General features: G+C 48.6%; 1 protein-coding gene across 21 annotated transcripts in view; it reads left to right on the top strand.

Moving 5' to 3' along the window:
- Positions 1-15962, top strand: part of LOC100058358 (actin-related protein 2/3 complex subunit 4) — a 31793-nt gene extending 15831 nt beyond the window's left edge. For 6 of the 21 annotated variants that reach the window (XM_070238477.1, XM_023620009.2, XM_023620002.2 and 3 more), the window contains 10 exons: positions 991-1119; positions 1864-1978; positions 2729-2827; positions 4069-4264; positions 5527-5675; positions 9074-9317; positions 10400-10835; positions 14167-14602; positions 15246-15472; positions 15660-15962. In XM_070238477.1, coding sequence (XP_070094578.1) covers positions 991-1119; positions 1864-1978; positions 2729-2827; positions 4069-4264; positions 5527-5675; positions 9074-9317; positions 10400-10835; positions 14167-14602; positions 15246-15472; positions 15660-15890 — 2262 coding nt within the window. In that variant the 3' untranslated portion in view covers positions 15891-15962. Of the gene's footprint in view, positions 1-665; positions 863-990; positions 1120-1863; positions 1979-2728; positions 2828-4068; positions 4265-5526; positions 5676-9073; positions 9318-10399; positions 10836-14166; positions 14603-14991; positions 15636-15659 lie in introns of those variants that run through there. The other 15 variants (XM_070238479.1, XM_070238480.1, XM_070238475.1 and 12 more) reach the window with 9 other exon arrangements.
- The last annotated feature ends 303 nt before the right edge of the window (positions 15963-16265 follow it).

The following is a 16265-nucleotide window of genomic DNA, read 5'->3' as shown; positions in this document are numbered from 1 at the left end:
GGTGACCTCAGACAAGTCCTTTCCTTCTCTGGGCTTCAGTTTCCCCATCTGTAGTAAAAACCAACTGCTTCTCTAAAGCCTAGATGGGCCCGCAGCGCGGTGAGGGACGTAATGGAGTTCACACAAGGCAGGCCTGGGGTCAGAACTCTGTTAGGTCGTGTCAGAAGCTGGCACAACCTCCACGCCTGGTTATTCCCCCTTCCAAATAAAAACCCCGTCGTTCGTCTCCTTTTTCTGCCCTTGGCAAGTGAAGGCTGGAAAGAAGGGCTTAAAAAGTTCTAAAAGAGGCTGATATGATAATGTGGAGGATATATGTGTAGCAGTAAGGACACGTGGCTTCAAATCTTGGAACCACTACTTACTAAGTTTAACTATACCAAATTGCCATTTTTCTGTCAGGAAAGGTTGAGTGTTGGCAATTTTATATGGCTCAACCTTGTGAGCCCTTGGACATTGACCCTCCCTGTGCCTGAGTTCCCTCCTCGGTGAAATGGGGATAACAGTAGCACCTACCTCATAGGGTTGTGGTGAGGATTAAATGAGCTGAACAAGGCCTGGCATGTGGTGTTATTGCTTATTAATAATCCCACCTCCCAGAGTTGTAGGAAGGATGGAGAGAAAGAGCCAACGAGAGAGCCTTTTGTCACATTCTATGTGCCCATCAGCTTGAAGTCACTGTCCTGTCACTGAGCAAGTCACTGATGGCCATGGGCCAGAACAAGGTGTGGTGTTCAGTTGTGCGGCTTGGTCACTGCCTAGGGGCACCTGGCCAAAGGAGGCTGCAAGCCTGCCTACTCTCTGCTGACCAAGCGTGTGCCCTGGAGGAAGAGATGTCTTTCCTTACCTCACACAAAGATGGCAGGTGGGCCAGAGGCCACCCTGGAAATATCCTCTCTTTCCATTCACCCACCCTGCTCAGCATGGAGGGGGGAAGCTGCCTCAAGCCTTGTGCTGCCCACACCAGCCTCCTGTCTCCTCCCCTGTCCCCAGTCTCGCATGGTTCGGAACGAGATCCCCTACTTCATCTGGACCACTCGGCGGGACGTGCTGGACTGCCGCTTTCTCTCCAAGGATCAAATGATAAACCACTATGCCCGGGCTGGCTCCTTTACCACAAAGGTGGGCTCCCCAGGGCGTGGGCATGGCAGCTTCCAAACCCCCCAGCCCTTGAGTGGGCAGCCTGGCTCCCTGCTCTCCTTGTCAGTAAGAGAGAGTACTCAGGAGAGGGAGAGGTATATAATTCAGTGGAATTTGGCATCAGACAGGCAGGCCAGGGTTCAAATCTAACCCCTGCAGCATTCCTGCCACATGTAGACATAATGACTAAAATGGATTCCAGGATCCAAACAGGATCTGAAGCCAGAACAAACACCAATTCCAATGACTGTGAGAAAGAGGGCCCTTACCCTCCTAAGCAGAGGCTATCTGCCTGATGAATCCATTCTATCTACCTGGGTTTATTAACAAGTGGTTTTACCTCTCTGAGCCTCAGTTTCCTCTTCTTTAAATGAGGATACGAATAAGACCTATCTTTTAGGCTTGTGGCAAGAATGAAGGGCTTTCTAATTGGGACCTGCTCATATATTATTAGTGTGAGGTGGGAAGGATTCCTAGAGGAAGCAGGTATTTCAGAATGTGGAAGCGGGGAGGGGAGGGATTCGGGGCACTCTCAGCAGGGGGAACCTCATGGGCAAACATATGGAGATGGATACAAGAGAGTCAGGCCTAGCAAGTGGGGCAGAGGCTCTGAGAACGTCCAAGCAGGGTCTCCCTGAGCTGTCTGGGTGTGTGCTGAGCATCGGGGGTCCCTTGAAGGCTCTGTGGGCAAGTCCCACCCTGCCCCCTCAGCGGCTAACTCCATAGGTGGGTCTGTGTCTCAATCTCCGCAATTTGCCGTGGTTTGACGAGGCTGATGCTGATTCCTTCTTCCCGCGCTGCTACCGCCTGGGAGCTGAGGATGACAAAAAGGCCTTCATAGGTAAGGAGGTGCCTAGCCCCGTGCCTGGACGGGCAGAAGGATGAGGGCCAAAGCCCTGGCTCATGTTGGAGAGCAATGGGCCTCTCTCTCATGCCCTCATCTACCAGCAGATTTCCTTCTCCAGCCCTGATCCTTATCGTTCCCTAAGTACCTCCCTTAATGAGCCTCCTAGTTTGGTCAACCCAGACCTCCAGAAGAGCTTAGGTAGCTTAGCTCACATTCTAGAGCAGGTTCTAAAAGTTGGCCGATGGGTTGAGTTTGGAATCCAGGATAGGTTCCTGGCCTGTGTCAAATTCCGCTGGCTTGATTGGGTTCCAGATGTAGAAAAGGCTCTAGACTTGGAGCTTGTGAGGCAGAATAGTTTCCAACTCCAGAACATGTTCTAAATTCAGGTCAGAATTTGGGTCCAGATTACATGCTAGGTTTAAATTAGTCTCCAAATCTGAAATAGGTTTTGGGCCAAGGTCTGGTTCTCAGGCTAGAATAAGTATCAAAAGTGGATCAGGAACAGAAGAGAGAAATCAAACAACAGGTCCAGGGGAGATTCTGAAGACAGCATATAAGCCAAATCAGGTCGAATTCTGGGTCTAGTTCTACAACTGAAACAGAAGCCAGGTTCTAACCCAGGTTCTAGTGTCAGATATTAGTCAGGTTCCGGATCCAAAATGGGGTAGGTCATGATCAGGTTCCGGAACCAGAACAGGCCTGGAGCCTAGGGGCTGAGCAGGGTATCCCCTGCCCCGGGAGCAGAGGACTTCTGGCTGACAGCTGCCCGCAACGTTCTCAAGCTGGTGGTCAAGTCCGAATGGAAGTCATACTCTATCCAGGCAGAAGAGGAAGAGGCCTCAGGTAAGTTCTTCCATTACCTCTGCTCCCCCACCCATTTATCCTCCCATCCATCCACCCATCTATTCATCCACACATCTATGTATTATCCACATCCATCTGCCCATCCACCACCCCTTCCCACCAACCCATCCATACATCTGCCCACTCATCTGTCCTTTCATCTGTCTACTCACCCGTCTACCCACCTACTCACCCACCCTCCCACTGATCTCACATTCACCTATGCATCCATCCATTCATGCATCCATCTCCCACCTATCCCCCTACCATCAGTCTACTCATTCTCTTACCTTCTCTCAGCTCCACACTCCCAGTCCATCTGTCCACTCCTCCACCTTACCTGTCCTTCCATAGACCCATCTACCCTTCTGCTTTTCCATCCTCCTATCTGCTACTTGTCTATCCTCCAGTCCATCTACTTGTCCATTCTTCTGTTGCAATCACTCACCCACCTGTCTTCCTATCCATTTGTTAGTCAATCCACTGCCTCATTAAGCTCTCCCATGGGCCTGCAGTGTGGCCAAGAGCTCTAGAGAGGACAGACTAAGAAGACATGGTCCATCCTTGCCTGTGGGGAGCTCAGGTCTCTGAGGAGGAGGAAGCAGTGAAATGAAACCATGTAGTTTCAGGTGGTCTGAGGACCCCGTGTGCCTTGTGGAGGAGGATACAGACAATCCCTCACTGCTTCTTGGCCCAACCCATTGTTTACCCTTTTTCTCTCTGGACTTAGCTCCTACCGCAAAGCCCCCATCCTGTAATCCAGGGGCCCATCAGCCAGGGATTCAGGGAAGTAAGGGGCAGCTCTAGTGGGAGGAGGAAAATCCCTGCCTCTTCCAAAGGGAGACCTCCCTATTGCTGTCTCCTGGGTGTGTCAGGTGCAAAGAAGACTGTTGAGTGCCAGAATCAGGAGCACAAGGGCCTCAGGTGTGTCAGAGGTCCCAGGAGCAGAGAGGCTGCAAGTGTGTGCTGAGGCCATAGGTGCAGAGAGGCTTTGGGACATTTAGGGTGGAGCCTCAGTGGGACAGTAGGGGCCAAGGGCAAGTGCTAGGGTGGCAGGTGAATTTAGAACAAAGCCTCAGGTGAGTAAGAGGTCCCACGGCAGTAGGGGATGCTAGTGTGTGTTGGGCCTCAAGTGTATTTAGGTGAGACCCTAGGTAAGTGACAGGCCTTGGGGTAATAAGGCACATGTCAGGTTCTGCTTTGCATGTGGGATAGTGACAGGCCCCTCCTTGTTTCTACAGGAGACAAGCAGCCCGAGAAACAGGACGGAAAGCCGGGGATGGTGTCCTCAGAGTTTGTGGATGAGGCTCTGCGTGCATGTGAGGAGCACCTTAGCAACCTGGCCCACATGGACATCGACAAGGACCTGGAGGCTCCAATGTATCTCAGCCCTGAGGGCTGGTCCCTCTTCCTCCAGCACTACTACCAAGTGGTCCAGTGAGTACCTCTGCAGCCAGGACTGTGGGGCATGGGCAGGTGCCCCTTGTTCTCAGGGGGCTTCCATGTTCTGAGAATGAGAGGCCTTGCCAAGCCTGCTCTGGCTGTCCCTGTTCCTGGCACTGCCCCAGTGGCTGCTGCTGCCTTCTTATTCCACGGCTGGAAACATTCAGGAGGCTGAGATGTTAAAGGCAAGTTCGCGTCCAGTGGCTTCCTTCCTGTTTAGTCAGAAGAAAAGAAATGGAGGAGTTTGGATGAAGCCGCCATTGAGGCATTTTGTGACTTGGTTTCGTTCAGGACATTTTGTGCCCTGTAGGGAACAGGTTCCCTCTTTGTCCATGAGCCCCTATCTCTACAGCCCACTTGCTGAGGCAGGCTCCTGCTAAAGTTCTTGCTTAGCCAACCATTCATTCATTTAACAGACTCATAGGGAGCGCCTAATAAGTGCCAGGTATACTGCTTGGCGATAGGAATGCAGCAGAGAATAAAACTACAAGACATGTTCCTGCTCTTATGGAGCTTGAATCCAGTCAAGGGAGACAGACAATAACCAATTAAGCATCGGTGTAAGGTGGTTAAGTGATGGGAAGAGAAATAAAATGAGGAGATGTATGATTCAGTTGTGCTGGACAGGAATTAGACGAGGCAAGGACCCAACCATCCACCAGTCTTAGGTCCAGATTAGGAGGAGATGAACCCCAAAAAGTACCTGTGGGTGGAGGCATCAGGCGGGAAGGAGTGTGCATCCTGGCTCAGCTACTTAACTCAATGTGTGGCCTTGGGCAAGTCCCTTAACTCTCCAGGCTTCAGTTTACACTTCTTTAAAATGGGACCAGTAATGCCTCTCTCGCAGGACCATAGAAGGGATTGGTGATAACGTATATAAAGCCCTTGGCACAGTGCCTGGCACATAGTTGTGCCTTATCATTAGATGCTGTATGATTAAATTCTGCCAAAGGTAGTGTTACTGTAATAGAAAGGGAGGCAGCAGAAGGTGGCTTATTGGAGTGGGAGGGGATGCAGTAGGTGGAATTTTCCCATCCTCTCCCATCCCAGCAGTCTGGGACGGTGCCCTGGGCAGGTTACAATTTGTGGGAACAGCTTGTGGGGATGGAGGTTTGGGAGAGACCTATCTGGATCTCTAGGGGAGGGTGCGACCAAGGTTAGTTGGACCATGGCCAGGGGGGCTTGTGTCTCCCCTTGCCTTGTCCACCGGGCTGCCCCCAGCCCAGCATTGCCCAAGTCCCATCATCTCCCCACAGCGAGGGGGCAGAACTCAGGCACATCGACACTCAGGTCCGGCGCTGTGAGGACATCCTGCAGCAGCTGCGGACTGTGGTGCCCCAGATGGACATGGAGGGAGATCGCAACATCTGGATCGTGAAGCCAGGAGCCAAGTCCCGTGGACGAGGTGGGGTTAGCCCCTGCTTCCTGCACCAGCACCCTATGACCTGCCTCCCCATCTAGAGGCCAGGGAGGTTAATAGTGCAGGCTCTATTGGAGCCAAATGGCCTGCATTCGAATCCCAGCTCTGTTACTAATATGCTGTGTGACCTTGAGCAAGTTATATCGCCTCTTTGAACCTCAGTTCCCTGATCTATGAGGGATGATAATACCTCCTGTGAAGTGAGGATTAAATGAAGTAGCACATCTAAAGCTCAGCATGGTGCCTGGCCCAGAGTAGTCACCTCATAAACAGCTGCTGCGATGGTGATGCCAGCTCCTCCTCTCCTGCCCTTGGACTTGGGTTAATGCTTTAGGTAGATCTGGTGATACCCATGTGCAGTTGCTTGTCATCTAAGGGCTCTCAGATCCGACCAGGGCATCCTTGTTAGGTGTGGCATAGTGGTTAAGGGTATGGATGCTGGGAGCCAGACTGCCTGACTTCAAACCAAAGTTCTGCCTCCTACTATCTGTACAACTTTGGCAGGTTACGTAACCTCTTCTGTGCCTCATTTTCATCGTTGGTAAAATGAAGCCAATAATACGTACCAGAGAGGATTAAATGAATCTAATATATGTAAAGTGCTTAGATCCTGTGCTTTTACATAGTAACTGCTATATAAGTGCTATTATTTTTAGCTATTATTCTGGCTACTCAGTCCAGCATGAATGGAATTTGAACAGAAGAGCCAGCAAGCTGGATGGTGCATTAGCCAGCATTTAAAAACTGCTTAAAGGACTCCCAAGATACAGAAAACAGCCTTTTGGCAGGTCCCTCCAAAGACTGCCCTTGGGTGAATTTGTTCGTGTCGGCATGGGGCTTCTGCAGCTGCAGACACTGTGGGACTCTCCTCTTGGGGATATCACTTCAAAACCAGCATCGTGGTCTTTTCTTTTTCTGCCTAGGAAATAGTTACTTTGGTTTTTTTCCGAGTATGAAAATATGTATTATAAAAATATATATCAGACAATACAGAAAAGTAGAAGAAAGTACAAGCCACCCTTGATTTCACTGAGATAAATTCTCTTCACCTTTCTTCACTTCCTTCTATGCATCTGGAGAGTCTGTGTGTGTGTGTGTTTTATTTTAAACAAGAACATCCTATTCTGTACCTTCCTTTTTTCATTTATTGTATCTTTCCATATCAGTTAATATTACTCATTTCTTTTTTGCACCTTTCTTTTTTCTTAAATAGATCTTGGAGATCACTCCATTTCAGTACATCTAGATCTGGTTTTTTTTCTTCTGTTTTTAGCTTTTTGCTATGGATACTTTCAAACATACACAAAAGCAGAGAGAAGAATACAATGAATCCCCATATGCCTAGCACCAAATTTCAACATTTTCTCTCCATTTTTAGAAAAACTTCGTTGAAATGTATGTACAATATGCTTCATTGAAAAGCGTACACCTTGTGAGTATACAGCTCAAGGAATTGTCACAAAGTGAACACACTCATGCAAACAGCACTCAGATCGTGAAGGAAAACGTGAGCTGCACCCTGGAGAGCTCTCCCATGCCTCCTCCCGGTCTCGCCTCCCCACAGTGGGACTCCTCAGTCTCACTTACACCACCATAAATTAGTGTTGCCTGTTTTTGAGTCGTATATGAAAGTACAGAATGTATTCTCGTACTTCATTCTGTTTTACTGCTGCATGGTCTAGTCTTGTTTGGATGTGCTGTCATGGACTTACATAATCCTTTTCTGATGGATGCTTAGATGGCTGCCAGTTTTTTCCTATTTATTCGCTTATTGACTGATTGATTGTTATTACAAGCAACACTATGATGAACATCCTCTGCAAATATCTATGTGGCCTTTCCATTTATTTCCTTAGGATAAATTCCTAGAAATGAAATTGCTGGGTCACAGGGCATGAGCAGTCTTAATCTTTGGTTACACAAGGCATCGTGTTCTTGGGAATCTTGGTGATCACCCTGGCCATTTGAGAAAGGATCTGGCTTGGGGAACCAGGCACAAGTTATTCTGTGCCATTGGCAGGCGATCACACTGCTTTGAGAGCCAGTGAAGGAATGAGACTAAGATTGTGAGTGTGTGTTTGGTTTGCAATGATTCTGATGTTTATCAGCATTAAATAATGCCTTATAAGCATAAGATACTTATTGATTGATTCATTCGTTGATTCGTTATAAACCATAAAATTAAAATACCATTTTCTACCTAGGAGAATGGCAAAAATAATCAACAGTGTTGGTAGAATGTGGGCAGACACAGTCTCACACACTCTTGCTGGGAGTGCACATTGGTAGATGGTCTTTGGTAATATAAAGTGAAAAAATGCACATACCCTTGGATCCAGCAAATCTATGGCTAGAAATTTATTCTATAGGTAACTAATAATAATTATATGAGTTAACATTTACTGAATGCTCACATGTGCCAAGCACTATTCTAAATCCTTAAGATGTTTAAATGTATAGAATCCTAGAAACTGAGGCATGTATAGGCTCTCCTTAACCAGGGAGGATATTCATAGGACCTGGAAGCAGCAGCTGGCTGCCTCTGAGGAAGGAGATGTATTTTATTGTGTAGGCTTTTGGTTCGGCCTACTTTTTGTTTCTCTTGTTTTGTATTCTGTTAATTATTGGGGAAAAAAAACTAATCAAAGTCATATACTCACAGTTTTGCTTTGTTTCTTAAGATTTTATTTTTCCTTTTTCTCCCCAAAGCCCCCCAGTACATAGTTGTATATTTTTAGTTGTGGGTCCTTCCAGTTGTGGCATGTGGGATGCCGCCTCAGCATGGCCTGATGAGTGGTGCCATGTCTGCACCCAGGATCCGAACCAGCGACAGGGTTTTGCCGAAGTGGAGCATGAGAAAACTGCTCAGGCATGGGGCTGGCCCCTGCACATAGTGTTCTGTGGGTTTTTTTAATTTTTATTTTTTAAAGATTTTATTTTTCCTTTTTCTCCCCAAAGCCCCCGATACATAGTTGTATATTTTAGTTATGGGTCCTTCTAGTTGTGGCATGTGGGATGCCGCCTCAGCGTGGCCTGTTGAGCAGTGCCATGTCTGTGCCCAGGATTCGAACTGGTGAAGCAGAGCACGTAAACGTAACCACTCGGCCACAGGGCCAGCCCCTGCACATAGTTTTTTAAAAAGTCCAGTACTGTTTGAATTTTTATGTCTGTGTATATTCCTTTTCAACCAACAAAACTGGTTAATTTTAAAAATTTTTAAATGCTTAGCTATTCTTAGCTTTGCCAAAGGGAACAGGGTGGGAAACATCCTTTCCCACTTGGCCCAGTCAGTTCTGTGGAGTTTGTGATGAAGCTGTCCGTGGTCCCCTGGCCCTTCTCCCAGCCCAAGCCTGACCTTATCCCTTCCCCCCATTTCCCCTTAGGCATCATGTGCATGGACCATCTGGAGGAGATGCTGAAGCTGGTGGATGGCAACCCCATGATGATGAAGGATGGCAAGTGGGTGGTGCAGAAGTATATTGAGCGGCCCCTGCTCATCTTTGGCACCAAGTTTGACCTGAGACAGTGGTTCCTGGTGACTGACTGGAACCCACTTACCGTGTGGTTCTACCGTGACAGCTACATCCGCTTTTCCACACAACCCTTCTCCCTGGAGAACCTGGACAAGTGAGCCCCATTGCTTACCTCCCATGAGCTCTCGGTCTAGTTGGGGAGCTGGCAAGGAACAGGAGATTCCAGTGCAATGCTGGGCTCCAAACACAGACTCTGCAGGCAGGCAGGCCTCCATCCATCTACCTATCCTTCTATCCAGCAGATACCTACCGAGTGTGTACCCTGTGCCATTCACTGGTCTAGGCACCTGTGCTACAACAGTGAACAAAACAAGAGGCCAGCTCTCAAGAGTTCACATTCCAGCAGGGGGAAACAGACAAGCATATATGAACATAATGAACATAATAAGTAAAATTATCTAATAGGTTAAAATGTAATATGTGTTAGAAAAAGAAAATGTAGAGCAGGGTAAGGGAGCAGAAGAAATGCAAGAGGAAAGAGGCAAGTTGCAGTATTAACTTGGGGGGTGAGAGGAAGCCTTGTCGAGCCTTGGGGTCAAATTCCACCTAATGCAGCTTCCAAGCTGTGTGACTTTAGTCAAGTGAAAACCTATCGAAGCTTCAATGTCCGCATCTGAAGAATGGAGGCAGTCACACGAAACTCATAAGTATAGCTGTCAGTTATTGAGAGCTTCGTATGTGGCTGATGCTAATCACTTGTTGTATGTTATCTCAGTCATCTATGAAAACCCAATGAAGTGGGTCCTGTTACTTCCCCCATTACAGATGTGGAAGGAGCACTTGGGTTAAATGACTTGCCCAAGATCTCACAGCTAGTCAGTGGTGAAGCCAGGACTTGAGCTCATGTCTTGGTGACCACAGGGCCCATGCTCTTACCCACCTTCTTATCTTCCAGGCACTGGGAGGGTTAGCTGAGACTATGCACAAAGCACTTAATACTGACGCCCCCATAGTCGATGTCCTCAGAGAGATCCTGAGAGAGAAGACTGGCTCTGGCCCTAGAAGAATGAGATGGCACCCAAGCCTTTGTCCTTCCTTGTCCTCCCTAGCAGGGCCCCATCTCAGGTTGAACAGTAAAGGTGGCCTAGGCCTGGTTCCAGGGTTTGGCTGCCCTCCCCAAGTTTGGGGGGGAGGGATACAGGGAACCAGACCTCAGCTTTCTGTTCTCTGTCCCAGTTCAGTGCACCTGTGCAACAACTCCATCCAGAAGCACCTGGAGAATTCATGCCATCGGCACCCGCTCCTGCCCTCGGACAACATGTGGTCAAGCCAGAAGTTCCAGGCCCACCTTCGGGACATGGGGGCCCCGAATGCTTGGGCCACTGTCATTGTGCCGGGCATGAAGGCCGCAGTGATCCATGCCCTGCAGACCTCCCAGGACACTGTGCAGGGTCGGAAGGCCAGCTTCGAGCTCTATGGCGCTGACTTTGTGTTTGGTGAGGACTTCCAGCCCTGGCTGATTGAGATCAACGCCAGTCCAACCATGGCGCCCTCTACGGCTGTTACCGCCCGGCTCTGTGCCGGTGTGCAAGCCGATACCCTGCGCGTGGTCATTGACCGGCGGCTGGACCGCAACTGTGACACAGGAGCCTTTGAGCTCATCTACAAGCAGGTGAGGTGGCCCAGCCCAGGCAGGCCTCCAAGGAGTCTGCCCCCTCTTCCAGGCAGCCCCATAGTGAGGCACAGGGCACTGCAGTCAGACAGACCCAGTTCAAGTCCTTGTCCTGCCACAGTGACTTAGTCTAGCGACCGCACCTCCTGGAGCCTCCATTTCCTCATTTATAAGGTGGACGTGCTATTGCCATCTTCCCTGTGGGGTTTGGGAGGAGGAAATGGGTTAATATGTGTGGGTAACATATCCAGGCATATAGCATAGTGTTAAAAGCATAGACTCTTGAACCTCCCTGAGTTCAAATGCCTGCTCAATACCCATGAGCTGTTTGACTTTGAACAACTCCCTAACCTCCAGGGATCTCAGTTTCTTTATCTGTAAAGCAGGAATGAAAATAGTACCTACCTTATAAAGTATTAGATTTAAACGCATGGATATAGGTAAGGCACTTTAGAACAGGGCCCGGCACAGAGTAAATGCTACACATTGCTACCATTGCTATAACCTAATAAGGTTGTTAGGCATTTCATGATAAATGGCATCACTGTAAAATGCCTAGACATAGAGTAAGAGTCAATTACTCTTACTCAATAATAGCAGTAGACGCTACTATTATTATTATCATTATTTGGCTCATCTTGTAATTATTTTACTCACCTTGTTCCAAAAAGATAAAAAACCCAACTGCCAATATCTTAATTTAAGATATGATCAGTAACTGTGACAAAGACCAGGACACTGGGGTCATCCCCTCAGCACATTCTCTCCCTGTGGCCAAACTGATGGAAGCTGAGTCTTAATCAGAAGGATTAGGATATTTAATTTAATTGCCACAAGAAATTACTTTCAGAGCTCGGAAATCCTTGACATTGGTTTTCTGACTGATTTTTAAAAATTTATTCCACATCCTCACCAACACTTGTTATTTCTTGTCTTTTTGATGATGGCCATTCTAACAGGTGTGAGGTGATATCTCCTTGTGGTTTTGACTTGCATTTCCCTGATGATTAGTGATGTTGAGCCTCTTTTCATGTACCTGTTGGCCATCTGTGTGTCTTCTTTGGAAAAGTGTCTATTCAGATCCTCTGCCCATTTTTAATCGGACTGTTTTTTTGCTATTGAGCTGTCTATGAGTTTTTCTATATTTGGATATTAACCCCTTATCAGATACATGATTTGCAAATATTTTCTCCTATTAAGTAGGTTGCCTTTTTACTTTGTTGATGGTTTCCTTTGCTGTGCAGAAGCTTTTTAGATTGATGTGGTCCCACTTGTTTATTTTTGCTTTTGTTGCCTTTGTCTTTGGTGTCAAATCCAAAAAATCATTGCCAAGACCAATGTCAAGGAGCTTACTGCCTATGTTTTCTTCTAGGAATTTTATGGTTTTAGGTCTCACATTCAAGTCTTTAATCCATTTGAGTTGATTTTTGTGTGTGGGATAAGGTAGGGGACCAGTTTCATTCTTTTGCATGTGACATCCAGTTTTCCCAGCACCATTTATTGAAGAGACTGTCCTTTCCCCATTGTATATTCTTGGCCCCTTTGTTGTAAATTAATTTACCATATATGTGTGAGTTTATTTTGGGGCTCTCTATTGTGTTCTATTGATCTATGTGTTTTTATGCCAATACCATACTGTTTTGATTACTATGGCTTTGTGATGTAGTTTGAAATCAGGAAGTGTGACGCCTCCAGCTTTGTTTTTCTTTTTCAAGATCTCTTTGGCTATTCAGGGTCTTTTGTGGCTCCATACACATTTTAGGATTGTTTTTTCTATTTTGGTGAAGAAATGCTGTTGGAATTTTGATAGGGATTGCTTTGAATTTGTAGATTGCTTTGGCTAGTATGGGCATTTTAATAATTTAATTCTTCTAATCCCTGAGCATGGAATATCTTTCTATTTATTTCTGTCTTCTTCAATTCTCTCATCAATGTCTTATAGTTTTCAGTGTACAAGTCTTTCACTTCCTTGGTTAAATTTATTCTTAGGTATTTTATTCTTTTTATGCTCTTTAATCTCTTTTAATCTAGAACAGCCCCACTGCTTTTTTTTTTCATAGTTTGGATCTTTTGAAGGGACCAGGCTAGCTGTTTTGTAGCACTGTCCCACATTCTGGATTTATCTGATTGTTTCCTCATGGTGGTGGTTAACTTGTTCTTCTGTTATCTGAATGTCCTATAAACTAGAAGTTAGGTCAAACAGCTTGATGAGGTTCAGGTTAAACATTTTTGGCAAGAACACTTGAGAGGTGATGCCGGTACCTCACGTGGCATCACAAGGCACACACTGCCAGAGTGTCTCACCATTAAGGATGCTGAGTCTGACCATGGGGTTACAGTGGTGGCCGCAGCTCTCTCCATGGTAAGCTGCATCCTCCCCTTTGCAATGACCAGTTACTTTGTAAGGGGATACTTTGGCCGTGTACAAATGACGCATTTTCCCGTCATCCTTTTCACCTACTTGTTATGCTATCCAGTTCTGATTCTTGCCTACTGTATTAGAGTTGTGACATGGTATCTTTCTAATTCTGTCATGCCTTCTACGTTTGTTCATTGAGGTTCTTCTGTAAAGATGAGCCTTCCTTCACCAAGTGGGCTTTCCAGGAGCTCTGATAGCTATATTTTTAACAAGCTCCAGGGAACTCTGATGTTTAGATAGATTCTCATCAGGATCCTTTAATGACACAGAAAACACCTCAAACTAGCTCCACATTAAAAGGGGAGTTCTTAGCAAGACACAGGGGCTCTCCTGGAGCCCAGCTGCAGGAAGTACAGCTTAACAGGAGCTGAAAATTGTACAGCAGCTCCTTTCTTGGACCTTATTCTCTGCCTCCCTCTGCATATTTGCTACTTCATTCTTTCCACAGAATGCCTTCTTAAAGTCTCTCCGTTTCTGCTTCCCCACAACCTGGGTTCACGCAAGGCTGTAGGCAGGCTCTGAGCCCCTTATCTGTCTGGGTGTCATAACCCGAATTCTCTCTTCAGAGAATCTGGCTGAACGCAGGAAGCTGTCCATTGGCAGTGGCCTGTACTGTAGAGCCACACACATTCCAGCAGGGGCTGGGGCAGCTTAGGAGGGCCAAGGGGTGGAGAGGTGCTGGTGGGGGCATGGCTAAGACTCCCGCAGTCCTCTGGGTTACTAATCTCAGGGTCCCTGTGACTCTCCAGGTACTGATTCAGGCCTCCAGCGCCAGACCCCTGAGAGGACAGAGGTGGGCTTCTCATTTCTCAGCCCCAGAAATTAATTCCATCCATCTCTGCCCTGAGTCCTTCTGGGCCTAGGATTCCAACACCACTGTCTGAACAGCCTGTCTCCTCTTCTTTCCCACAGCCTCCCGTGGAGGTACCCCAGTATGTGGGTATCCGGCTCCTAGTAGAGGGCTCTGCCATCAAGAAGCCCCTGGCAATGTGTCACCGGCGGACAGGGGTCCGCCCAGCTCTCCCTCACCTGCTGACCCAGCAAGGCTCTGGGGAAGGCAAGGACTTGGGGACTCTTACCCACAGGTCAGCTCCTAGGAAGGCTGCTGGGGCCAGGAGCCTGGGGCACACTGAGAAGCCAGACTCCACTGCCACCACCTCGGCCCCTGGAAAGGGGAAGAAAGGCAAGGCGAAAAGTGCCACAGCCCTGGTCCGCCCCAATCTCCCGAAGTGGGACCCCTCCAGCACCGGGATGGGCTGCATCTTCACCATGACCTTTGCTAGTGGGGACAGGCAGCCCCACCCCTTGAACAGATTGCCACTGAGTCTGAAGAACCCCCAGGCCCTGGGTAAGACCATTTCCCCCAAATACCCCAGGGGCCCAAGGCAGTTTCTTCCTGCTCTCCAAGCCCCTCCTAACCGCCTGGATTTGCCCCCACCCACAGCCCCACCAAAGAACCACTGGTAGCAAGTAGAGGCCATCACTTACAAAGTAGTCACCCTGCGAGGCAATTGTCTGTATTTCAAAGATGCCAGGGCTCAGTGCCAGGCCCATCTCTCTCCATAGCCCAAGCTTTTCCTGCCACAGTATTCTGACCTTGCCTCCACACAAAGTCGCCTCTGGGGGAAGGAAGGACTGTTTGTGCAGCACCTAACAGTCTACACTGTGTTGCTACCTAAGCAGCTCCTCTAGTCCTCACAGCCTAGCGAGGTAGGTGCTATTATCCCCATTTTCCAGCCGAGGAATCAGGAAGTTTAAGGAAGTTGCCCGAGGTTGCACAGCTCAGAAGGGGCCGAGCTGGGATGCAGACCCAGGTCTGTTGGACCCCAAACCCCGTGTCCTTCCCACGGCCTCTGGAGGAGGAACCGGGAGGGCTCCATCTGCCCTCACACGCCCCAGCCCTCACCTCCTCTCCCTCCACACACACCTGGAGGGGCAACTGCCAGCTCTGGGCCCTCCCCAGACCCTCACAGCCCTTCTTGCTCCCGCAGCCCCTTACCACTTCCCCAGCTTCCACACCAAGGCCCGGCTGCCTTCCTCCTATGTGCTCCGACCCCAGGGGCGAGTCCTCAGACTGCAGCACAGCAAGCTGGTGGGCCCTAAGGCCCTGTCGACCACAGGCAAGGCCTTGATGACTCTACCTACCGCCAAGGTTTTCATTTGCTTCCCACCTAACCCCGAGCTCAAGCTGGCATCCAACGTCCTGAAACCAAGAAAGGTGGGCCTCAAACTGTGACTCGCAGCCTGGCAGGCAGTGCTGAGTACTGGGGTCAGGGCTGGAGGGTAGGGCAGAGGGCAGCTCCCAGGCTGCTGGAGCCCCAAGGGCAGGGCTTGTCTCCCTTGGAACCCCTTCCTGGACAGATTCCTGATCATCTCTTCTCCTTCTCCCCTCCTTTCACACCGAGGCTGTTGCTCCCCCGTGGCATCCTGGAAATGCCTTGTGTTCTCTACCCTTTGAAGTTGGAAATCTTCCTAGCACCCAGAGGAAGATCAAGGCCAAAGGCAAGTTCAAGGCCAGACTTGACAAACCCAAGGCTGAGGCATGCCTCATGAAGACAGTGAGCCTCCCAAGCAAGACCTCTGCCCCTCATCGATACATACCATGGGCTGGAGGGGCATGGGGGACGCGAGGCTAGAGAAGCCCTGGCTTCCATCCACACTGCCTCGCTCCTGGATGCAGCACCAAATAAAAAGGAGCAAGTGAAGTATCCTAGGCTTGGCTCCATTTCTATTGGAGGGTGAAGAGAGTGTAGGCTGGGGCCCTGTACCCCAAGGTCCAGAACGAGAGCTAGAGGCCACCAGCAACTCGTCCACAAAGCAAGAATTCCCAGCTAGTGACAGACATGGGTTTCCTGTTCAGAGACTCCCTTGGCATCTCTGATCTTTGGGTCGGGGATAAGCCTCACTTTACAGATGAGGAAACTGAGTCTGAATGAGGAGACATGTCTTACGCAAGATCACGTGGCAGTGAGCAAAAGGCTAGGACACATTGCCAGAACTGCTGACCACTG

Source organism: Equus caballus, chromosome 16 (assembly GCF_041296265.1).
Source record: "Equus caballus isolate H_3958 breed thoroughbred chromosome 16, TB-T2T, whole genome shotgun sequence".
Classification (NCBI taxonomy): Eukaryota; Metazoa; Chordata; class Mammalia; order Perissodactyla; family Equidae; genus Equus; species Equus caballus.
The sequence above is the reverse complement of the archived record's forward strand: the minus strand, read 5'-3'. Positions and strand labels throughout refer to the sequence as shown.